The sequence below is a fragment of the Bombus flavifrons genome, chromosome 5 (assembly GCF_040668555.2).
Source record: "Bombus flavifrons isolate JBK064 chromosome 5, iyBomFlav1_principal, whole genome shotgun sequence".
Classification (NCBI taxonomy): domain Eukaryota; kingdom Metazoa; phylum Arthropoda; class Insecta; order Hymenoptera; family Apidae; genus Bombus; species Bombus flavifrons.
Genome location: NC_138446.1, coordinates 3,339,167 through 3,364,859, shown reverse-complemented (window position 1 = coordinate 3,364,859; position 25,693 = coordinate 3,339,167). Strand labels below are relative to the sequence as shown.

The window sequence follows — 25,693 nt, the reverse complement described above, 5'->3', positions numbered from 1 at the left end:
AGTTATAAAGACTACATAACAAACATTTTTTCTATTTTTCTATAAGCTATCATATAAATTAACAAAATGAACAGTTTGGTATTTTAATGTTTATTTACACATTTGTAAAAAATATTACAATTTTCTGAAGTCACCGACATCTTTACAATATTACTCCATAAGGTTATGAAAAAAAATAATAAAGAATAAAAGAAATAATAAGTAAGAATAAGATGGAAAAGGAGAAGGAGAGGTAGAGAAAGAGAATCATTGCGAATATCTAGTAAATTCTTATATTTTAAATTATCCATACCAGGTTTTCTTTAATATCATACATGCATATATATATATATACATATACATACACACACATACATATACGTATACATATATAGTCGTAGTATAATGAGAATTTATAATAGTAAAGGATGAAATAGTGCCATAGACATGTAGTTACGAATGATATAGATAAATCATGTTCATGTATGTACACATATAGTGTTCCGACATTTGCTATATCTTTACAAATGAAATACTTGTCTTTTAATTGAATAGTAAAGCAAAATTGTGGTTTGTAATTTATTTAATATTTTGAGATCATTTACTTTTTTGTTAAAAAAATATGTGCCTACATACATATTTCTGAAAACTTCCTTCATTAACTTTAATGATAATTATTACTAAATACACTTATATTTCTTTTCTTTCATAAAAATATGGCTTTTGAAATAAATAAAATGTACTAATTATTATTTTAAATTAATGTGAAATAGTTATCATTGTTAACGAATATAATTTTTCCTCAGTGGTGATAATGAATTGTGATATCACGGCAAATAAACATGGCGCTTATTTGATACCGGAGTCTTTTACTTGGACTAAGCCGCAAACGTTGTTTCAATTTATATCAAGTTAGCAATTTCATTTTCCGCATTTTTTCATAGATAATTCAAACTATTTACGATACGGTGAATGTATCGTCTATATTTCGAACTGTTTTTACGAGGAAACGTTTGATAGACCTGAACGTCATACATGTCAAAATGGCCCGGGAATATGATCATTTATTTAAGCTTCTAATAATAGGAGATAGTGGTAAGTGCACAAATTTTCATTGCTGCTAAATATATTCAATAATAAACAAATATAATTGTACGCTATGATAAGTTAAAAATTATACAGAAGAATATAATACTATTTATATTTTTGATAAAAAATAGACAACATACATTTATCATAATCAAAATTAGCAGGAAATTATATTTCATATGATAATAACAAAAGAAGAAAATTTCATTTAGGAAATTTTTACTTTTCTAAAACTTCATTAAAATGTGCTATTTACAAGTGATTTTCTTTTTAATGTACACTTAAGAATATACATAAGATTTCTTAGAATTGTATAATTAATATTATTAAGTAAATTAGTAATTTATATATATTTATATTATGTTACAAGTAATTATGATGAACAAGTTCGTAATCTTTACCGTGTAACAGTCTTTGAAACTTTTGGATATATTATATATTCAAAAATGTTTTGACAATCTCAAAAAATGCTTTAATTTTCAATATTGAATGTAGTTTTGTAAAACTTTGATGTTATAATAATATAATAAGATATAAATAATAAAATAGAATGAAGTGTTATTGTGTACTTAATATAAATGAGTCATTAAAATTCCTTTTTAATGAAGACAATAGAAATATTTTTCCTATATATTTTTTCTACTTATTTTATTAAATTAAAAATTTTTAAGAATATTATTATAAGAACTAAACTAATATTTTGTTGAAGATATTATGATATAGCTTATTACTAAGTATTTGAAAGTATACAATTTTAATGAATTTACAAAATTAATATAAATCTTCCAATTATTTCATTATTTAATGAAAAGAACTATTTTTTGTTACATTTACTTAATTTATATTTATATTTTTTCATTTTATTAAGTTTGTTAACTTAATTTTGATTAGTGATAGCAGATTATGTTCAATGTTATGATTTTATTATTAGTTTATCGTACTGATGGTTCCTCCGTTTGAGGAATTATCTTGAAGACTATAACATCAATAATATACGTATATGCAAAGTAAAATAAATGTATATATTATATGTTCTCTTATTGTAATACATATTTGATTTTAACTAACAAGAAGAAACAATGATATAATTATTAGTTTAGTCATCAACTTTCTTTTTCTAATTTGGGATGAATCTAACAAACCTGAATATTCGTATACACATTTTATTTGAAAACATGTTTAACATTATAATTTCAATAAATGAAAATGTGCCTATCATTAACTAATATCATATAATATTTCATTTCAGTAAAAGCAATAATATATTATGTCTTACTTAAAATGTTATATACTATTATTTAAACTGGTATTAGTAATTAATGTTTGAATTAATATATTTATTGAATTTTTTCTTATTTTAAATATTTTTTTACTTTTTCAAAATATTATAATATCAATCCTTATCTTAGAGTTTCATAAAGTTTTGTAATTTAAGGAGTGTCATTCTGTAAGTGTTGATTCTTTCAAAAATAGTAAATACAGAATTCAAATGAAGTATTTTGTTACAATATTTAAAGAATCACCCATAATATTCTTCCATCGGGCATAATATTAAATACAAATTATTTGATATTACAGACATAATTAAGCATAATTAAATGTAAGCTAAGATTATACTATATTATATACTAAGATTATATTAAGATTATTATAAATTGATTAAACAAATGATTTATATAAAACATCCATGGATAAATGTTACAATTTATTTTTTCCAATACTATTAAATGTAATATAACATATAATGTATATGTTTTTTATTATTTGCTTGTTTAGACATTACTTTTCTGTTATTTAAAATGCTATTTATTTAAAATTTAACTAATTTTGTTATGTTACATTAAGGAAATTATTAATTTTTCTAAATTGATTGAACTCTATGCTTTATAAGTATATTTTTTTTGTTGTTTTCTGTCATTGGAGTTATTGTTGGTTATATATATTATTTCTAATATGTTTCCAAAGAATGAATATCATTTAAATTTATACTATAGATATCGTATCTGTCTATTACTAAATTGTGTGTTTATTTTTTATCACATCTTTATAATTACACAAAATAAAAATAAATGTTTTAGGTAATGTTGAAGGAAACTATTTGAAAAATGAAGTATTTCCTGATGGATTGATTAAAGATACTCCATTAATAATATTAAAGATTGTAATATATAATAATAAGGCAAAGAAAGTCACTACATTTAGTAAGCTTTGAGAAACTAATTTGTATCACCTTAGCTAGGACTTTCTCTATTATATAAAAATTATTTTTGTTAATAATAGTTATGTTTTATTTATCATCTATCAGATCATAATAATCTATATTTATTATATTACATAAACATATTTGTATTTATATGAGCTGTATTTGGTAAATTATATTCAACATTTCTTTTTCATTTTTTGTTTAAGGAGTAGGTAAAAGTTCTCTGCTATTACGATTTGCTGACAATACTTTTAATGGCAGTTACATAACGACAATAGGAGTGGATTTTAAAATTCAAACTGTGGATATAGATGGTGAGAGAGTAAAGCTCCAAATTTGGGATACAGCTGGACAAGAACGTTTTCGGACAATAACTTCAACTTACTACAGGGGAACACATGGTGTTATAGTTGTGTATGATGTGACCAGTGGTGATTCTTTTGCTAATGTTAAAAGATGGTTACATGAAATCGAACAAAATTGTGATGTGGTCAACAGGGTACTTGTAGGAAATAAAAATGATGCACCTAATGAAAAGGTGGTATTAACAGAAGATGCACAAAGATTTGCTAATCAAATGGGAATTCAGTTATTTGAAACTTCTGCTAAAGACAATATAAATGTGCAAGAAGTAAGTATGATACAGTATACATATATTTATGATTCATGTTACAACATGTTTTTATAAATAATAATTTGTAAGATATAGTATTTGATATAATTAAATGTATTTATATATATATTTTATATTTATTATTAGTAATTGATTATTTCAATGTTGTTTACAGTTTTTTAAATGTCACTATATGATAACCTATCTTTTGAAATTAATGGTTGTATTTTTAAATAAGAATATGAACATATTTTAACAATGTGGCAATTGCATATATTACTCAGAAACTCAGAAACTTTTTGTCTATTTTCCTAACAAATTTTATAAAATAATTTTTCTTTTTGATTTTCATACGATGATTTTCATATGATATTATCTCTTAATAATTTAAATTTTTCATTATCTTTTTTTTACTATTAGATTTATCAGATTTAAATAGTGTTTGTTACTGCTATGCTAACAGTTGTACTTGTTATGCTACACATATTTTACTACATTGTCCTCATTTATGTAGATATATGAAGACATAGTATCTATCAGTTTCATATTCTGCATATTTTATAATTTTTGTTATAATACGAAATATTCAATAAGAAGACCAACAAAGTTTGTCATTATAATATTATTAAAATGCATAATATTATTTTAAATAAGAAATGTTATATACATCATGGTCTTTTTTTTTGAACTATAGAAAGTATATTGATATAAACTACAAATAATTAGGCACTTTCCTATTATTTAACTTCTGTTTAATTATTTATGTAAAATTTTATGAAGTTGTGTTTGATGTCGAAACATTGGTTTGTTTTATATATATTGTTAGAAATTATCATCTTCTGTCCTTATGTACACAAGTATATATACTTCATTGAATATCGATATTTAAAAATTATATATCAAGGAAATTTACTCCATATATGTACCAAATTTCAAATCAATCAATTATTTAATAAGATTATTTTTTTAGAAAATTATATCAAATATCACAATGAAGAGTAATTTTAAAAAATATACACTTAATATTTTAGATTAATAAGAATCAAATTGCTGCTTATTTATTTTTAATCCGCTATATTAGTCTTATACAGCCATCTTTTCAGTTAAAATGATTATATTTCTATCAAATTTTATTTCTGTAAGAAAGATTATATCATTTCTTTATTTTATGGAGTACGATAGAACTAATATTTTTAAAATCTAAACTTCAAAGAAACAAATTTTTTTCTACATTTCTGATTTATGTTCGCTATTAAAGAGATTTTTTTTTTTATAATGGTAATGTAGGACTTTTTTAGTACTAAATAAATAAATAAATAAATAAATATGTTAAATTTGACAGTGACATAACTTTAATTTATATTAATTTGTTGCATTTAGATGTTTATGGCTATAACACGGCAAGTATTAAGAACCAAAAAAGAAAGGAAGGAACGACAAGCTATACAAACCAGTGAAACAGTCAATTTAAGGAAAAGCACAAAACAGCATAAAAAAAAGTGTTGTTAACAGAATTGTATAAGCATGCAATCTGTTCTTAATACCATTTAATAGAGTAACAAAAATGAAACAAAACTAAAACAGAGAGCATGCTATAGCAACAAAATGATCATGTAATGTAATACCAACGTTTTTTAAAACTATTAAGTTTTGTATCTAAATTACAACATCGAAGATTGTATTCTCATAGAAATATACTTTGATGCTAGTAATGTTCAATATACATAGGATGCAAATGTTATGAGTGTGTAGTGTTTATTTAGTAAAAGTAACTTTGTAAGTAACACACTTTTCAACAAGCTGCATATTTTGAATGTGGCATTAGGAACATAAAGGCCTATTTATATTGTACAATTTACAATTTACAAAAAATTAGCACAAACAAGAAAAATGAATTAAATTATATACATAGCTGCTTCTTATCCATTCTTTTTACTGCAAAATATTATTTATAAAGAAAAGTGGTATAAAGTAGAAGATAAAGGAATATATTGTACAAAGCTCAATCTAAATTTATTGAATAAAATGAAAAAACGTAAAATAATGTATGTGAGATTTGAATGATTATGGATAAATTTTTCTTAATAAGTTACCATAATGTGAATTCAACATAGATAAGGCATGCTATTTAATAAAGAGAAGACGATCTATCTTCATCAGCAGGTTCAGGCAATTTTGTGCATATTCATTGTACAAAGTTCCTATAGTTTGATGACGCTTTAGAATGGACTTTACAAATCAAATTGAAATGGACAGTAATATATTTACGGTATAACAGAGGCAAGCTGTTTAATTGATAAAGGAAAGGTTACACTATGTCAATTTAAATATTATACATTCAATTAAAATATAAACACAGACTATTCATTATTTAAAAACTGAATTAACAAATTGAAAAAAATTAAAAGTATTTATCTTTTCAATATGAATATATGTTGTAGACTTGAGTTCTGTAAAGTATATCTTGCAATATGTTAATACAATACTATTAGCATTTGTGAAATTTTTATTTTTATGAACTTGATTCAAATAATTAATTTTTTAAATAATATGAACTGAAATTTTTATTTTGTTTGCAATCAGTTTCATTGTTGAAACTATTATAAGTGTTTCCATTATCATAATAATTTAAGTAAAAATTACTAGCAAATTTTTGAAGTATGTATTACATATAAACAATTAAAATTAACATTTTGTAATTATTGAAAAGACAAACTTCTGAACACGTAATAATTTGCCAAGTTTGATAATAAATATGATTGACATATTATATGTGCTATAATAACACAATAAACATATTTTATCATCTGTGATAATAGTTAGGATACTTATCTAGCTGCCGCTGTAATACCGTTAAGAACAGCTCCGTGAATTATTGTAATTGCTATTACAAATTTTTGGTCAAAATAACATATCTTTCAAATGAGGGAATGAAGCGGCATCCTATAATATGTAAATATTCTACTTGCCAGTTTTAGTGGCATATTACAAATATTCCAATCAAGCATATTCAATATTGTTTACTGTTATACAGTTATAACATTGTAATATGAATTATTATATACTTTAAAATATAAATAAATAGAATCTACGTGTATATGTGTGTTGTGTGTGAATATACTTCATATTTTTTTTAGATTATTTATTACCACTCCCATTTTTATTCACATTTAAGTTCTATGATAATTATAAATTAAAGCATTGGGTATCATGCATTTTTATATACTTCTTTGTTTTCAGCAATTATAGACATAAATATAATATTGCAAAAATGTTTATAAAAAAATAAAAATCTGTTCGCAAAAATTATTGTTATTAAGTAGTTACTATTAAGGTGTAAAAATTAACAAAAAATATGAACAAGTTTAAATATATTTGTCATGACTAAATCAATTTATTTACAAAAAGTAACATTAAGCATTGATATTTGAAGATGTTAGAATAATTTCCTTTTTGGTTTAATTCCTTAAGCAATAAAGTTTCCTTAGGCATTACAATACAATTTTTGAAAACTAGATCAAAAATATTTTTGGAGTTCTAGATACGGATAAGAATAAGATTTCAAATAGGGAATACGGATTAAATCAGTTTTTTTTACTAATTTTCTTATTAAATTGAATGGATTTTATCTAAAAAATTTTTCTAATTTTATTCCCAATTTTTACAATCAAGAAAGATATATGGTTTGTGAAGCAAAGTTGTTGATTAAAAACCCTGCATTAAAAGTAACAAATATGTATAACATTACTTGTCCTAAATAACATTATTTTTTATATAATTCAAGATTTGTGATGTATAGCAATATAAACTTTAGTACATTACTAAATGCTAAAATAAATTATTAATCATCTTTGTGAAAGATAAATTTATCTCGTGTATATTTAAATTAATTTCTTATATCTATATAATTTATGTGAAACTAATACTAAATAATATTATAATAATTATAATATTTCATAGCCATTATATGTTTTATATTAATTTCAAAATTTTGTTGAACTAAAAGTTAACACTAGAAATTAAAAAATACATAGAATCATTAAATATTGATACATAATGAATAATTTTGATTAATAAATTTATACATATGTAGAAATAATAGTATTTGCATAATAAATAAGGATATGTAATAAACATGGAATTATCAACAGTCAGTGTATATTATTTATAATGAGTAGGATATAGGAAAATATAAAATTAGAAACAATTAAAGTTTAAGAAATATAAAGCTAACTTTTGTAGTCATATGAGATTTAAATTTTGTTTTTAATTTAATCGATTTAGTTGTTTTGTATTGTAGTTTAATTCAAATTCAGTTATTACATATGGAAAGGTTGTTTTCTAATGATTAAACAATAATAAAACTAATGAAGACATTTTATAAAGAATACAGGACTCCTTCGAACCCTTTAAATACAAAAGGGTGGATAATAAGAATGTCAGTAACGGAACTAATAATTATTGTACGATATATCTTTTTTTCTTATTAGGAATGAATTTTCATTTAATGATCAAGCATGTGTTATAAGATCAAGTACTATAAATATAATATAATTGTATTATTCAGGTAATTAAAATTACTCACATTATTTTAATTTATAAATCATTAGATATATATGTAAACATTTTTTTCAAAAATTAAATCTCAAAAGCAGAAGAGAATAAAATCTAAGAAAGAAAAAAAGGGAAAATTGTTTATTCAATTAGATTATGTTTCAAATGCAGTAAAACTTATTGGTAAAGAATAATATAAATTAAAAATAGTAATATGAATTATAAACAGTTTAAGAAATATTCGGTAAAATATTATCTAATATTGCTGAAACGAAAATTATCTATTATATATCTGTATACACACATATATGTACAGATGCAAATATAAATTGTGTAACCTCACATTTTTTAAAGGAGAATCCGTAAAATTTGTATATAAAAAGAATAATATAAAAATTTTTACATGTAACCATATAAATTAATAAGAATTACATATAACGTATTGTTATAGACGTGTAAAATGATATACAGTGTAATTTATACATATATTATGATACTAGTATTGTTATCCAACTTACATAGTATATATATATACATACATAGGTACATATATACATATATACATACATACACTATAAACACATACATACATATATACATATCCTTTGTCAGTAAACTTTAAAATCTGTAGCACTGACATATTTTAAATTGATCTTACTCAACGTGTTTCGTATTTTGACGAAAAGAAAGATTATTAAATAACTTTAATTGTATGAAATATTTATCACATTGATTAATATTAAGTTGAGCATTTACATATTATTTTATATATGTATATATATATTTTATATATTATATATATATATATATATTATATATATATATAATACACAAGGCAACGTGTATAAACGCGCAGTAACATTATGTAGTAGGTAATTCATATATATATATATTACCTACTATACATCAGAGTCAATATGTATTAGAGTCAAATACTGGTAAAATTTTAGTTTGTGTATTATTATTTTGTATATTACACAAAAATATTACCTCTAAACATATTCAATTTTTCTAACGTATGCTATTATAATAGTTTCATTTATAATAATTTCTCTTAAATAATTACTTTTAAATATAGAGTATATGCTACAGAACTTTACCAGTTTAAAAATAAGCTATGCTAATTAAAATATGGGAGATATTTTATTCATAATGAAGTTTATGAACTGATTATTCTAAATTTACTTATAATTTTCATGTAATGTAATTGTAACACTGCCTCGCTTTGTTTTGTCTGTAAAATGTTTCATCTATTTAACAGTATATAAATTTTCGTAATTATTCTCTATTTCTTAAACAATATATTAACAGAAATATATCTTATATATATATTTCTAATGAATTTTTATTTTACTATTTATTTATTTATTTTACCATTTCGTAACATTATGTAATTCCAATTAAAATAAGTTATACAAAAATAATATTGTAACTGTTTAATCTCTTATGAAGATTATTGATAATTATTAAAACGTTACAATACAGGATAAAAAACGCAAGGAACGAATTCCATTTCTTTTCTTTTCCAAATTAATAATGAAAAAAAAGTACTGTAAAATAAAGAAAATCAAAATCAATGAAAAAAGGTTATATAAAATAAGAATACAGTATGTAGGAAAATTTAAGGAAAGGTGTTCTAGCAACGTGGTTCGGAATACACGGTGTCGTACCCCCACCTCCTGACGAAAACTTAAAAATGCCGCCGCAGCGCAACCCGAATCGATATTCGCCAACGTAGTCACGTGACTGAGACTCGAGTGCTGGCAGCCAATCGGGATTTTGCTAGAATGAAGTTTGCTCTCCTTCTATAACAGAGCGACGACACGACATCTAACTTTAGGTAACTGGAACAACAGTTCGCGACTGGCAGCGCACCGGTTTATGTTTTGGCAATGTGTCTCGTTTTGAAGCCAGTAAGCCAGTTACGCGAGTGGTTTTGTGACACGTTTAACCGTTAAGGCAGTGAATACAAAGACAATATCACAATATCAGAGTGTGGAAAAGAATAAATTTGACGCTTGACATAATTTGTTCGTAATTTGTTTTTACCTGAAAAGGAGATAACGGCGGTGTGCGTGTGAGTATCGCTGATACTCGTATCGCGTCTAAGAAAAAGTAATAACTGGGGTAAAGAGAGCAGAATCGAAAAGAAATCAACGATCGCAAGCGAGAAAAAGTTCAGAATAGTGAGGGGAAGTGCTGGTGGGGTGATAACAAACATCGAAGAAAGAGAAAGAAAAATTTACTACACATTGTACGCACGACACGCACGACGTACGCGTATGCACACGTATATAGATACGCGCGCTTGCGGGCGCGCTTACAGATACAGATACGTAATAAAGTTATATACACGGGCAGTCAAGCACACGCACGCACACGCGCGCGCGCGTGCGCGCGTGTGTGTATGTACTCTATAGTAGATGAATATATACACGTATTTGTACATATATAGAAAGAGAAGAAGAAGAGAAGGACGGTGTGAGGGAGGTTAAAGGAGGGAGCTTGGGGAAGGAGCGAGGGAACGAGCGAGTAAGGGAGAGAAATATAGAGAACAAGAAAGAAGGAAGAAAGCGAAACGCGTGGAAGAAGGGAAATAGGAATCGAAAAATACGGTAGTGTTACATGTGATATGCGGTGTTTCGCGAGTGCTAAGCGATCCGCGTGGGACAGAAAATTGTAAAGCAAAACAATCGACGAACTTTCTCCCTTTTGTTTCGTTTTGTTAGTTAGAATGGGTTTACCGTTGCTGATAAATTTAATCAAACGATCGGTACGACAGAAAAGTAAACTGTTGAAGACTGATTATCGTCGATCTCGAATTAATATTTAGACGAAAGAATTGAAGATTGTACTTGAAATATGAATCGTGCATGGTACAAGATCGTTGAGTGTGAGGAAGAAGGAGAATAGCGGTGCATGGAAGAAAGGAAAAGCGAGAGTCAGAGGTGTGAAGAGATGATTCCATAAAGACGGACTGGTGGATATTGGGGAAGGGAAGGGAAGGGAAGGGAAGGGAAGGGAAGGAAAGGAAAGGGAAGGGAGAGGAAGAGACGGTAAGGCAAAGGAAACGGGAAAGAAGAAACAAAGAGAAGAAAGAAGGAAACGTGCGTGAAATAATTGTGAAGGCTCGAAGTTTTTGAAAAACGTGTATATGTGTGTGCGCGTGTGTATATATCAGTGGGCAAGATGGAGGAAAGTCAGCTGTTGATGACGGAACTTCCGGCATTGACGCCAAGTCGCGGCACAACGTTGCTTCATCGTTCAGGACATTATTATCAGTTACACCAGCCGCACCTGGCTGCGATACCGACGTCGCCGCAGAATCAGGGGATTCTTTACAACTCAAGTAACGCGCCGTCACATTATACGAGCGGTGCGACGACTGGCCTACCGGTGTACGCGCAAGGTCTTTCGTCGAGGCAACAACCGCAAGTAACTGCTCGTGGTACTGTCACAGTACCCAGCACGCATATCTCCTGCCTGTATCCTGAAATATTGGCGCTGATCTTTAGCTACCTGGAGGTCAGGGATAAAGGACGCGCTGCCCAAGTATGTACCGCGTGGAGAGACGCGGCATATTACCGGTCTGTCTGGCGAGGGGTTGAGGCCAGGTTACACCTAAGAAAGCAGGCCCCAGCATTATTTGCTAGTCTGGTAAGAAGAGGGGTAAAAAGGGTCCAGGTATTGTCATTGCGAAGAGGTCTCGGCGATGTTTTGAAAGGCGTGCCGAACTTGGAGGCCTTGAATCTTTCAGGTTGCTATAATATCACCGATGTAGGCTTAATCAACGCTTTCTGTCAAGAATATGCCACGCTTATCGAACTGAATCTTTCACTGTGTAAACAAGTGTCGGATATTTCTCTCGGTAGGATAGTGCAGTATTTAAAAAATCTCGAGCATTTAGAACTCGGTGGTTGCTGTAACATTACAAACGGAGGGCTTCTCTGTATAGCATGGAATTTGAAAAAGTTAAAAAGACTCGATTTACGAAGCTGTTGGCAAGTATCTGATTTGGGTATCGCTCATTTGGCTGGTGTAAATCGAGAATCAGCCGGGGGAAATCTCGCGTTGGAGCATTTGAGTCTTCAAGATTGTCAACGGTTGAGCGACGAAGCCCTCAGGCACGTGTCGATCGGTTTAACTACCTTGAAATCCATTAACCTTTCGTTTTGTGTGTGCATCACCGATTCGGGGTTAAAACATCTGGCCAAGATGTCTAGCTTGCGCGAACTGAATCTTCGATCCTGCGATAATATCTCCGACATCGGTATGGCTTATCTCGCGGAAGGTGGCAGCAGGATTTCCTCGTTGGATGTATCGTTCTGCGACAAGATTGGAGATCAAGCGCTCGTTCACATTTCCCAAGGATTGTTTAATTTAAAATTACTTTCTCTCTCTGCCTGTCAAATCAGCGACGAAGGTATCTGTAAGATCGCAAAGACCTTGCACGATCTCGAAACACTGAACATCGGCCAGTGCAGCAGATTAACGGATAAAGGACTCTACACCATTGCCGAGAGTATGAAACATTTGAAATGTATCGATCTTTATGGATGCACCAGGATAAGTACCAACGGTCTAGAGAGGATTATGAAGTTGCCGCAATTGAGTACGTTAAATCTTGGTCTTTGGCACGTGCGGTGATGGCTTTTTCTCAACCGTACTACATGCACTATTTGCGTCCCTATATTCGTACGAGTATTCGACGAACGTGTTTCCTCGGTGCCTGCGAAACATCGCCGGATGCCATGCCGATTTTATACTTGTATTTCTCCTAATTATTTTCTCTTGTAATTCTTTTTTTTTTCTTTACCAACGTCCCTAACACTTCCTCTCCATCTCACCCCGCCTACTCCGGGTCTTCTTACGTACTACTTTTTATACGCTATCCTATCAAATCACTTATGGACAGCAGTAGCAACAGCAGCAGATTCCTCGTCTTTTTTTTCCTTTTTGATCATGCGACGATTGTGAAAGGTGTCTCACACTCATTTTTTCTTCTTCTCTTGCCATCCTTGCGTATCGTGTCAAAGACAAATTTTCACACTTTTCGATCATTAATGTTACAAAGTGACGATCAAGGTTCGTCAATCATCGGTTCCATATACATATATACTTTATTTTTCAGAACAAAAACTTTTTCTCAAATTTTCAGTGCTTCGTTCATCCCGCACTTACTGCGATATCGGTATATCAATATTCAGTATATTTATATCATTGGAAACTAATTTCATTTACGATAAATATGCAGCATTCGCGTGTGTTCGAAAACTCATTCGTTTCTTTAATCGTACGTTTGTTTCCTTTGTCATAACCTTATCGGAACTAAACGTCGAAGATTTAATTATACTCTAGTCTAACGTTTACGCTCTTTTCGTGCTTTCCAAAGCGTTCTGCATATGCACGCAATGGAAAACGCGTATCGAGCTGTTTCTTTATTTCTTTATTTCTTTATTTCTTTATTCCATTATCGTGTCAAGAAATATGCTTATTTTCTTAAATATACATACATATGTACATACATATGTACATACGAATCTGATACGTAAATCTATGTATCTTTAACGAACGAAATATCGTAACAATTTAACCAAGGTGTTATACTTGATCGATTAGAATCATTCGCCGCTCTCTCGGTCTCTTTGCAATATTTTATACATTTTTCATCTTCTACGTAAACGTATATGCATACCTTATATATATGTATTTGTATTTACACGCATATACGCATATACACAACAATACATGCACGAAGTAGGTAATCGGTCAAATATTTTCTGTTACCAAACGTCTTGTCGTCGTAATTGCGTATTGTTTTCGATTGATCTCTTTGTACGAACATTACCAAGTCTTTTACATAAAAAGACCCAAGTTTCTCAATTTATTTCTTAAACGTAATTTCACGTAGATACTTTTAGTTAAAACCTTGTTAGTTACTCATTACCACCTGTTATTTTTTTTATTCATGTGCCTTCTATATCGAGATCGTTGTATTTGTTATTTGAGCGAAGATCTTTCTGTCGAATCATCGTAATTATCTAACATATTACGCATACCAAAGAATACGGAGATTAGAATAATACTATAATCGCCTGATTCGTTCGTTTCCAACGTGATTCGATTATTTTAATATGAGATAGTATGTAGAGACACACTCGTTATGTTTGCCTGATTAGCGAAAATCGTTGCTTTTTTCTTCATAATATAAGTTCGAATTTAGTATCATAGTAAGAAAAATGTTATCGAATACATACGCTTTGCTAGACTTCAGGTTATATGATATGATTATTTTGTCTGTACAGATATTCCATAATATCAAACATGCTTTTATTTTATATAAATGATATTGAAACATATATCTGTTCCTTAAAAGCATATAAATACATACAAGCAAAGAGAAGAAAAAGAAACGAGAAAAAGAGGTGAGCGTGAGGAATGAAAAAGATTAGTACGTTGTATTATATCTGATTTAGCAAATTTTCTGTTATCGTAGGCAAGAAATAGGTGATATTCTATATACGAACTGAAGAAGATAAGAATAATGTGTAGGTATAAAACAAAGTATGCCTATAGCAATAAACAAAATCAAATTTAATAGCATATAATTTAATCGTATCAATTTCATTTGTCCGGACAAGTTACAAATAGAATATGTATTAGAATTAGAAGAAGCAATCTGCGTTGTTATGTCAATGTTGAATTTGAATGAAATAGCATAATTCGAATAGCAAAATTATTTGTTTTAACGTTTTATTTGATCATGATAAATCTAAGTATATACGTCCATATGTCCATCTTATTGGAGGATGTCGTATTTTGGATAATTTTATTTAAAACGTATATTGGGTTTTTCCTTTTTAATTTCTATATTGTGTATTTGCACTTTTTGTTATTTGTAATCGGAAGAAATTACAATTACTATTCGCGTAGATAGCTTATCGAAAAAGTTATAATGCATTTGACTAGGATTTTTAGATGCATTATCGTTAAGTATCTTTATATTAGTTTTTTAATATTATGTTCGACTATTATTGTTATGGATAAAGATAGATAGTAAATTCTGCAGAAAATTAAGTATTGATGACGAAGTAATTATTAAACATAACTTTAGCAAGGATCATCATTTGTATCAGAAATATACAATCTAGTTTTTACTTTTGATAATACATGTATACGATTTTTATCTTTTTTAATGATTTATATAACTCTATTTCTTTACACTCTAAACAATTAATTATATATTTCTTTTCTTTATTTATATATCCGTGTGTGCAGTATTTTGTAACTGCCTTGTGCGCAACTCTAACGTTAATGTTTCCGTTTTCTGCTTTATTTGACTTTCTTTTTAAACATTTTGATCGATAGATCTAATACATCTATGTACGTATATATTTTAGTTCTATGTTCTTATACTAAACTAACATATATTTTTGCATTTAAAAAATATAGGTAATTAAAATGACAAAAATGTAGGAAAAAAGGAAGCAGTAATATTAGTTGACATGAATATGTTACACAAATTTGTACAAAAATTGGTTTCTCAGTCATGTATTCGAATCGTAATAAAAACAATTCTCAATATCAATGACTGTTTTCAAAGTACTATATGAGTATATGATATATATTGTATTTAGAATGTTAACCAATAGGAACTTTTTTACTAATAAGAGCTGCTTCAAAAACGCTCATATCTTCGATGTGTAATAAAAGAAATTTAATGCCCCTTTTTAAGTTCTGTCTTTTCCAAGATGTATCTTTTAGTAGTCATTTTATATTTATATTTTTAAAATGTTTTGTTGTAACTCTACATGTTGTTAAAGTAAAAAGATTGCATGTATCTATATTTTCGACTAGAATATTATTAAATATTTCTAGCAATCGTTTATAGACACGTTTTTATTCATGTACTCAACATTAAAATTAAGAAAATGCTGAATCTTCATCATTCGTTGCTACATACGTACATCGCATGTTACAAAAAAAAAACTTATACAATTAATTTGAAAAATGTTCATTTACGATTTTACCAATAGATGCAGCACAGATTTCAATTTCCAATTAATAAAAATCAACTTAATTATGAGCATATACTAGCGCTCTTACTATTGCCCGGATCTACCGAATGTGATACTCGGGTACTCACTGAATTCACATCCAGGTATCCGAATATAACTGAGTACTTGGTTACTCGCTCGATTTAGATCCGAGTATCCGAATACGTGATTACTTCTGTACCAACATCCAAAGGGTGGTGTGGTACTTTCGAGGTACAATGTCTTTTGCCAGATGATAATAAAGCGTCCATAACAACAACAATAATAACAATAACAATCCACGAATGGATTGGTCGAAATAAGGACACCTTTCCAACGCCGCTGCTAAGAAACTTGCCACATTCTAAAAAAAAGTTAATAAGAGGAACTCTTTCGGGATGACGCGAGAAGGTGTCACCCTGAACTTTATTCATGCAGGATCTACTTCGCGCCCCACTCGGACAAAAGTATGACAGTATTCGCACCGTTCGATGGAGAAAGCCGAGATGAGCTATGTATATACATAGACATATCAGTTGACAGTTTTCTTCTTCGTTATCATTAGCCCACAGACAATCGTTATATAAAACAATAAATAAGTTAGTCATGGCCATGAGATAGTTTTCATTACAGTTACTCGTTAAAATTGAGGTTGTCTAAGAAATAAACGATTTGAATAAATACACAATGTAATTAACGATCACCTTACGTAATCATAGGCCATGATGCTAGTTTATAATTTTTAAGGACGTCTTCTTTGTCTTCCTTGATGATTTGGAGCACTGCCTCTTCACATCCGATCATCACTGGTAGGACAACAGCTGTAGCTGCGTTTACTCTTCATTTAATGAACTTCGCGGTATCTTTGTACTTTTGATTTTGTCCTTGTACACTTTATTCAAGTTATTTTTGTCTTCATAGCATACTTTAACGTTCACTGTAAACCGTAACACGATCTGTAATGACTGCATCAGACTGACACAGCTGACTCATTACATTCATCAGTGGCTCTTTGAATATCGTGCACCGTTTAACAGCTTTTTCGATGATCAAGTCGCATACCTCGTTGTGTCTTCTTATGCTCTACGTCTTAATGAATATATACATGCCTAATATGTTGCCCTGGTAAACTGTAGGCTTGGACTTCACATCTTCTGCATCTGAAGTGAATACTGTTTCTAACTCTTCTTAGAGCCACCTTTGTCCCATGGTGGGTCACTGTAAATCCATAGATGCGGCGTATTTCTTAACAATATTATATTAATATTACTAATATTAAACTTGGTTTCCTTAAGCTAAACTCAAATATATAAGAATATATATATTTCATATATATATTCATATATTCATATATATATATATATATATTTGAATAATCATATATATATATTATATATATATATATATATATATATATATATATTATATATATATATATATATATATATATATATATAGCTTCATATATATTTGAATAATCATGAAAAAAAAGTTGAACCCGGATACTCCAGTACTCATGCTTATATTTAGGTAGTACGGATGGTAAGAGCCCTAGCATTTAACTTAACTCATTTTTGTACAATATGTTTTGAACAATACAATATTTGAACTTTAAAGAATTATTAGTATTTTGCCTCTAAATCTTTGACTTTTAAAACAGCATTAATTGATATATTTTCCGTTAAATTTTGATAATATTTAATATCGTTGGTTTTAAATCCAGAATCGTATAAATCGTTTATTCGTATTTTTGATAATTATAATTTCCGAAAGGGTTTAGGTTGAAATTTTATATTGACTGATCCAAACTAGAAAGTTGTTGAATTTTTAGTCAATTCTGTATGGCTTCTCCGTACTTTTTTCAATGAACGGTAATATAATTCCATTCAGAGTATTAGTATTATTATTAGTGTACTAGCAGTACTAGTACAAAGTACTATTATTAACTTTTATCTCATCAAATTATATAATTATAGATTTTCAAAGTTGTTTTTCTCAAAATGAAGTATTTTTTTGAAAGCTTCTTTTTCTAGCGTGTTATTTCTACTTGCTATTTCTGACATCCTTTTTGTTCATATTAATAATGATCAGTATTCGTTAGTTACATTCAGACAATTGAAAATGTAAAAAGAAGATGTAAAATGTATTCGAATGATATAGGAAATTATGTAGAGATTATGTTCTAGAGGAGAACTCTAAAAATGAAGGGACAACGTTTGTTTAAATGTTTTTATGTTAGAGTTGGGTTATTATCAACAAAACAGGACGTGTTAATTTTGAATTCATTAATTATCATGATACTACCGATAATGCATACTTACGTTCTAGCAAATAATAAATTTGTTAGGAACTGCTAGTCAAATGCACAGACATTTTTGTTCGAATTAGTGTATATCAAATATTTGTCAATCTACGACTAACAATAAGTTAAGACATAAAGTGCAGTTGATTTATATTTTTAAATTATAATACTTATACGTATTGAATTTTATTTAATTTTTATTGATAACAAGTATGTATATTAATTCGTTTTTTTATATTGACTTGTTATTTTCATATTTGACAAATTTATCTCATTTCGATGATGATAAATTGATAGTTGTAAATAACTTCTGTTCCTAAGTATTATTTTACCACAGTTGTATGTTACCATGCTCATTTAAATCAACAGTCTCTAAAGGATGCATATCTAATATCTAGAGACGTATATACATGCATATATTTGTGTACGCCTTGTTTTTGCAGGTCAATTTTTTATATTGAATGTTTGTAAAAAGGCTATCTCATTACTCACTTCAAATTGAGAAATTGTATAATACAACTTTGTTATAGAAAATTATACGTAAATTCATTGTGACAGTTACTAGCAGCTGTTGCTATTAGCCGTTACTGACATGCAGAAACATGGCAAATATCTTTATAAACAATTATTGACGATTCACTATTGACGTTAAACGTGTTGACACTGCGAAAAGTAATTGCGTTTGTTAATATTTTATAATATATTTCTTTAAATGTTAATACATTTCATTTGTATTTTTACAAATATGTTTTTTTCAATATCCTACATACACTCACTCGTGCCCACGCCCACTCACATACATAATTATTATAATTATTTTTACGATATTTTTATGTATGTATATAATTTTTATAAAATTTTTCATACATTATATTTTTTTATTATATGCACTGTACTCTAGTTGCACGTATATCAATTATATTATATCAAATCTTTTTATATTTCGTAAATTTTTAAAATTAATGTAAATTTCTTAAAATCACATTTATTCTTTTCGATCGGTTACGGTAGAAGAAGTTTGAATTAATTATGATAATTTAAATATTGAATCGCTGGAAAGCCTTTATTATACCAGGCATATAAACCACGTAATAGGTAACTAATAAAAGATAAATTGGTAATTTTAAACGGGAAGTAATAGTCTCTGATAACACAGATAATATTACGCCAATTATGTGTTCTCCGTATTGATGATACATTTAATATAGTGCAAATTCGCTAAAGGATTACAAGAAAAATACAATTTTGGGAGCTAAAAACAGTATTCTGAATCTGCTGGCGAGCCTGTATGTTCGTCAGAATTAGTGAATACGAATCGGGCCATAAACGTTTCGACAGTGTGACTGATCTTGCTATTTTTCTACGTCTATAGATTAAGCATATACGTACATACGTATGTATCGAGTCTACATACATACATATGTTGTTACTGAATTAATTTTATAGTTCTTCAAAAAGAGTTTACGAACCAATCCGAGCCGAGTCGAGTTGAATCATGTCGAAACAGATTCATTTTTCTTTATTCGATGCTACATTTATTTACAACGAATAGGAAAGTTGAATTGAATCATACGAGTCTTGTGTTTTAATATATCGTGCCGTAGAAGTACGTGTATTTAAATGAGAATTCTTGTATAACAATCCTAAAGTCAACTGATAATATGGAACTAAACTTTCTTGAGATGTAAGAAGACATTCAATTATAGAAAACATTTTTTATTGTTTATCGGACAGTGTGCAGTGTACAATCAATTGCTATTGGCGTGGGATGTAGCATTTGTCATATTCATTAAAAGACAAAAAATGAACAATTTTCGTAAAGTCAGATAATTTGTACCAGCATTATACTTATTTCTAAAAAGAACATCGAGAATCGAAAAAGTTCTAGTTTGGAAGTAAAATGAACTCTTTTCGACAGGTAAGTTGACTTTATATAAGTCATATAATAGATATAATTTTCAACGAAGTTTATTATAAGATGAGTAATCTTCGCTTGGAATCAATCACCCTATTAATTTTCAGTTATTCTTGCACGCCAATTTAGAAAAAAATAATTTCGCGAAAGCAAGCTTAAATTTCTAATGACATTTTTCTAGAAAAAAACAAGAAAAACAAAAATTTTTAGATGAGTTAGATGTCTATAGTAGAAAAATCAATCAAAATGTTAATTTACTACTTTGATTTATTTGTGTTTGGTATGCGAGACCCTCTTTAAGCTAGATGCTGAATAAACGCGCTTACAATACTCTCTACAGTACGTGCTGTAGATTTCTTTAACTTTAGTTCATTGTTCGGTTCATACGTTATAGGTAAACACATTTGTTAATTAGACTTTAGATTTAGGAATTAAACTTATTTCCAGCTAATATTTACTTTTCTTTTCCTTATTTCCATACCTTACTCTTACAAACATTATTCTTTTCTTCTCTCTTTCTTAAGTACGTTGATAGATCTTGTGTGACATATTTGTCCTATATTCTATTATATCTAACTCTGTTTATTTTTTTGTTTTTTTTATACGCATCTCTTTCCTTGCCAGTTAATTCCTGGCTTGTATTTATGTTTTCTTCTAATTCTTCTCTGTTTTCTTCTTCTTAGTTTAATCTTACCTAAAGTTCGTATGCGGTCCTTCTTCAGTGTTTTTCTCTACTCGCACCTATTTTTCTTTTCTCTTCCTTTCTTTTTTATACATTCAGAAGTTCAAAGCTCCCCTCCTGTGGTTTTTGATTCTTACCTTTTTTCTTTTTGTCTCTTTTAACATTATATATTTTGGAGTGCTCCTACCTATTATAGCTCTACGTAGTACTTATTCTATGTATGTATTTTGTCTGTATTTCTCTTATCCTTTTTTTCTTTTCCCATTCTCAAACCTCCGATACCTATGCTACTACCGATTTTTATGAATAAAAATGGTTTTATCATTCATCTAAATTTGTTGGATTTTCGGTATTTAAACGTTTTTATATTCTGCAGTTCTTCTCTTTCTATAGCCATTTCTTTTGTTTCTTTCCCCTTCCTTTCTTTCTACATATTATTATTCCTTGTTTTTCTACACTTAAGTTTAGGTTCCTTCTGTATGGGAAGTTTTTACACGTTTTTCAAGTTTCACCAATTTCTCCCTCGGTCTTCTGCCACAAACGCTGTACGATTCATATGCCAAAATATATTAATGATAATTATTAAATATATAATATAATTCATTGTTTAACTTCCCTCAGATTGGATATAAATTTTTAATCGGTTTCACACGCTTTGAATTACTTTTGTCGTATATTCATGTATTAATTTCTATAGTGTTATCAAATTATTGACAAACAAAATTTTACTTTAGATGCTTATATGCCTAAGTAATAGGAACTAATTGAAATGAAAACGTCATTGAAAATAAGGACGTTTTATTATATTATAATTGGTTAAACTAAATATAAATAAAGGGTAAGGGAGAAAAACAAGGACTATCACGAAATATGTTTATTAAAAAAATTCAGTAATTTTAACTTTTTTAGTCCACTAGTCCATAAATAAGTAACTTTCAATGAATTTAACTGTTTTGTTTATAAAATGAAGCTTATACATTAATTAAACATTACAAAAAGAAATATTAAAGTAGTAATTATGTTAATGTAATTGTAATTCTTGCCAAATTTGGACACCATAAAAAATTGAAATAAAATAAGTGGTTCCATTATTAGCGAAACTATTATTACTTGAAAGAAAAAGACGCCACTTGTTAATGTTCATTAATACCCATTGACTCTTTTTTCATTTCTTATGTATGTATTTTAATATACGTAATATAAAATCATCTTATAAAATCGCGGAGTCTTAGAAGTGCATAATTTTTTTAGGACTGTAAGGTCTTGGTATCTTACTTTTGAAATAGCTAACAATTCTGTACATGCTTTGTTGAGAAATTCAAACTTCTCTTCCTTTGTTTTATTGTCTCGTCTTCTTTTTTATTGGCGATAACACTGCTTAATTAACAGTCATTATAAACAGCTGGGTAAGAAATAAACCTAGGTTTATCACATGATATTCGTAATTCTCTTACTTGTTGAATGAAAGATGGACATATGGACATAGACATATGATCTTGACAAATCTTTCTCGCAGGAAGAATGCTCATTCCCTTATATTTTGATTTACCTTTACAACTTGAAGGGCTTACTTCGTACATCTCGCAGTATATTGACCTAATCCTTTGTTGACTCCATCCTCGTCTTCTGATTAACCCCATATCTTTATCGTATTTTAAATATGAATGTCATCTAACAGAGAAAGTAACATGAATCGAATTCAATTTTTTTAACTCGTGAACAATACAGAGAAGATATTTGGATACGGGTAGTACCCAACCGGAAATGAGTGGATTCCTTATGAAAAAATAAATTGAAGATATAGAATAACGATTTTTTGTTTGCGACTAAGTTTTCGAGAAAATTAAGTTTGAAAATTTTTCGTATGCGTGAGTACTTGCCACGCATTTGACTTAAGTGTACGCACTATACGCTAGTATTATATTTTGACGATATTATGAAGGAGATTGACTAATTTTATTTTAGCGGAATTAAAACTTACATTAATGAGGAAATTATCGAAATTGTCGCGCGTCTTGCCGTAAACGAATTGCTTGTCGAATCATGGAAATATGGACTAATGCCAATGAATTTTGAGTTCGTATTTCTTCAGATGCTTTATAATTATTCATGTTTCCTATGCTATTCGACATACACGAATTCTTTCATGCGACTCCATGAAGAAATGTGCAATGAAGTGAGGTCCGGTGATTTGCTGGCATACAAAATCAATTTTCTGCTAAAACCAAGCATGACATTGCTAATGTTTACATGATCATAAACACATGAATAAGCCAATCTAATACCATTATAGTAGTATCGATTAAGTCAACAGCGTGGCGAATGCCCCTGCACACGAAAAATTTTCAAACTTAATTTTCTCAGAAACGAGGCCGCAAGCAAAAAAATCGTTATTCTATATTTTCGATCGATTTTTTCATAAGGAATCTACCCATTTTCGATTGTACTACTTGTACCAAAACACCCCGTATAATGAAGTAATCTAACTACAGTGACATTCTCGTTCTGTTCGTCACATCGCGTTTGTTGAATCACAAAAAATAATGTAAATAAGGGACATTTTGCTACAAAATATTGTATTAAAAGAAAAAAGGATCGAAGAAACTCTATCTGAACCTTTCTCTCCTAAAAATTTTAGATAGGTAAAAATAGATTTTCCTGAAGCAAATGTATGAACGTTGAACGAGAAATCTATCTCCTGTAATAAACATCATTCTTCGTTATGTTAGGCAATGAAATATTTTGTTTTAGAGTACATTTCTATTGCTTCGAAGTCGAAGTTGCTCCTGAACTCTCACCTACATTCGAGCAGTTCGTTTTCTCTCATAAAATAAACATAAACTTGATATGAAATATTTTAATCATCATAAGAGATCTCAAACATTTTAGAAACATTCAACTTTCAAATATGTGTATATAATTTTTTAGAGTTTTATAGTGTATAGTGATTCAGCCTTCTTCAAAAGGAAGCAATGTGTTCTCGGATTCGCTTTTTTTTTATTTTAATTTTCGTTTAATTTCTAATATTCTGAAGAATGTTGGCCTCTTTTATCGAGTGTAGGTGTTTTATCAATCTTAAAATACCTTCGAATGTGCTCTAATGCATGAATCGAAATAAATCCACATAAACAGATGTCTATTTCTTGAACGATATTTTCTCCTTTTATTCTGATTTTATATCGAAATGTTACATCATGTTATAATGACACTTATCGCTTTCAACAATAAGAGACATGCGTTGATTGAATGTAGACTGCTAAATTTATCGCAATAGCTTGTCTTTCTTCAGCATTTGTAGTTTCAAAACAGTTTAGACCTTCACATCTGAAGTTTTCGTATGCTTCGTGGAATTGAAGTCTTAGCCTTTTCACAATTGTTATAAACTAATTGTCACTCAAAATCAGTCTATCTATTTTGCATCTCTTCTGGCTCCTCTTTGGCATCACTACTTTACATTCGATTCGATCTTTTCATCTGAAATCACATCGTATGGAAAATCACGATAAAAAAAGATAAATACGATCTTTTACACGCTACAATTCGCCGTAAATAAAGATAGTTTTTCCGTAACGATAGAATCTTACGCTTGCGAGACAAAGAGAGCTATAAAATGGAGATTCACGAAAAATGAACATTCCTCGTTTCTGCCCCTTGCCCTTCAAATACGATTACAACAGTAAAGAGGAAAGCGAAATAAGAGAGGTAAATAAATAATAATAAGGGCATAAGGATAGATGAGTAATAAAAAAAAGAATAGTTGATAAAAACGCTAAGGACAAAAGGAAATATTAATGATAATTGTAAAGAAAATTTGGATATACACGTAGTAACGCCCGAATTGAAGATTGTTCACGTGTGATCAGCGATGGGAGGAAGGAGAACGTGCGCAGATTTTTATAAGATAAGCATCCCGAGGTCGAGTAATACAGTAGAGCCACACGATAGTGGTGACATTTCCTCTTGAATGCTAGGTGACGCACGCGCAATGACGCCTGTTACGTTACTTCGTTGTTCTCGCGTGATCCAGCAGGTACAACCTCGTTGACCAACGTTACATGTGCCTCTGATTCGTATTCTTAAAAACGCACGCGTAATGTCACTGTATGTATCGGAAAATGCGGGATGGTACATCAAAGAGATTTTCTTTTTTATGGTCTTTTTTCGTAACATTTTCCCTTTTTTTTTTAAATTTTATTCTGTTATAAAAGCATATTAACAACGTGTATATATAGCATACAAAATACGACTACCAGTCGACAGTAGATTATTGTGGAGTAAAACATTATATACGGATTTTAATAGTTCGATGAATTGAGATCC

At 28.9% G+C, this 25,693-nt stretch overlaps 2 protein-coding genes across 6 annotated transcripts; both read left to right on the top strand.

The window, feature by feature from the left end:
• The first annotated feature begins 319 nt into the window (after positions 1-319).
• On the top strand, positions 320-6,981 carry Rab35 (RAS oncogene family member Rab35). Of its 5 annotated transcripts, XM_069112513.1 has the most exons (5): positions 394-549; positions 786-1,074; positions 3,478-3,685; positions 3,770-3,902; positions 5,265-6,981. In XM_069112513.1, exons 2-5 carry the CDS (start codon positions 1,023-1,025, stop codon positions 5,391-5,393), a joined length of 522 nt encoding a protein of 173 aa, XP_068968614.1. In that variant the 5' UTR covers positions 394-549; positions 786-1,022; the 3' UTR covers positions 5,394-6,981. The 5 variants fall into 5 exon arrangements, with proteins under 5 accessions (XP_068968610.1, XP_068968612.1, XP_068968614.1 ...); XM_069112509.1 differs by having other exon boundaries at positions 320-462; positions 3,478-3,902; XM_069112511.1 differs by having other exon boundaries at positions 380-462; positions 924-1,074; positions 3,478-3,902.
• Positions 6,982-10,276: 3,295 nt separating this feature from the next.
• On the top strand, positions 10,277-16,102 carry Ppa (F-box and leucine rich repeat protein partner of paired). The gene has a single exon (XM_069112958.1). It carries the CDS (start codon positions 11,628-11,630, stop codon positions 13,083-13,085), a length of 1,458 nt encoding a protein of 485 aa, XP_068969059.1. The 5' UTR covers positions 10,277-11,627; the 3' UTR covers positions 13,086-16,102.
• Positions 16,103-25,693: the final 9,591 nt, after the last annotated feature.

Bases quoted from the DNA above. Each gene is read 5' to 3' on its own strand.
- Rab35 (XM_069112509.1), top strand. From the start codon at position 1,023: ATGGCCCGGGAATATGATCATTTATTTAAGCTTCTAATAATAGGAGAT. The intron at 1,075-3,477 runs GTAAGTGCACAA...TTTTTGTTTAAG, and splicing joins TCTAATAATAGGAGATAGTG to GAGTAGGTAAAAGTTCTCTG. The intron at 3,903-5,264 runs GTAAGTATGATA...TGTTGCATTTAG, and splicing joins ACAATATAAATGTGCAAGAA to ATGTTTATGGCTATAACACG.
- Ppa (XM_069112958.1), top strand. From the start codon at position 11,628: ATGGAGGAAAGTCAGCTGTTGATGACGGAACTTCCGGCATTGACGCCA.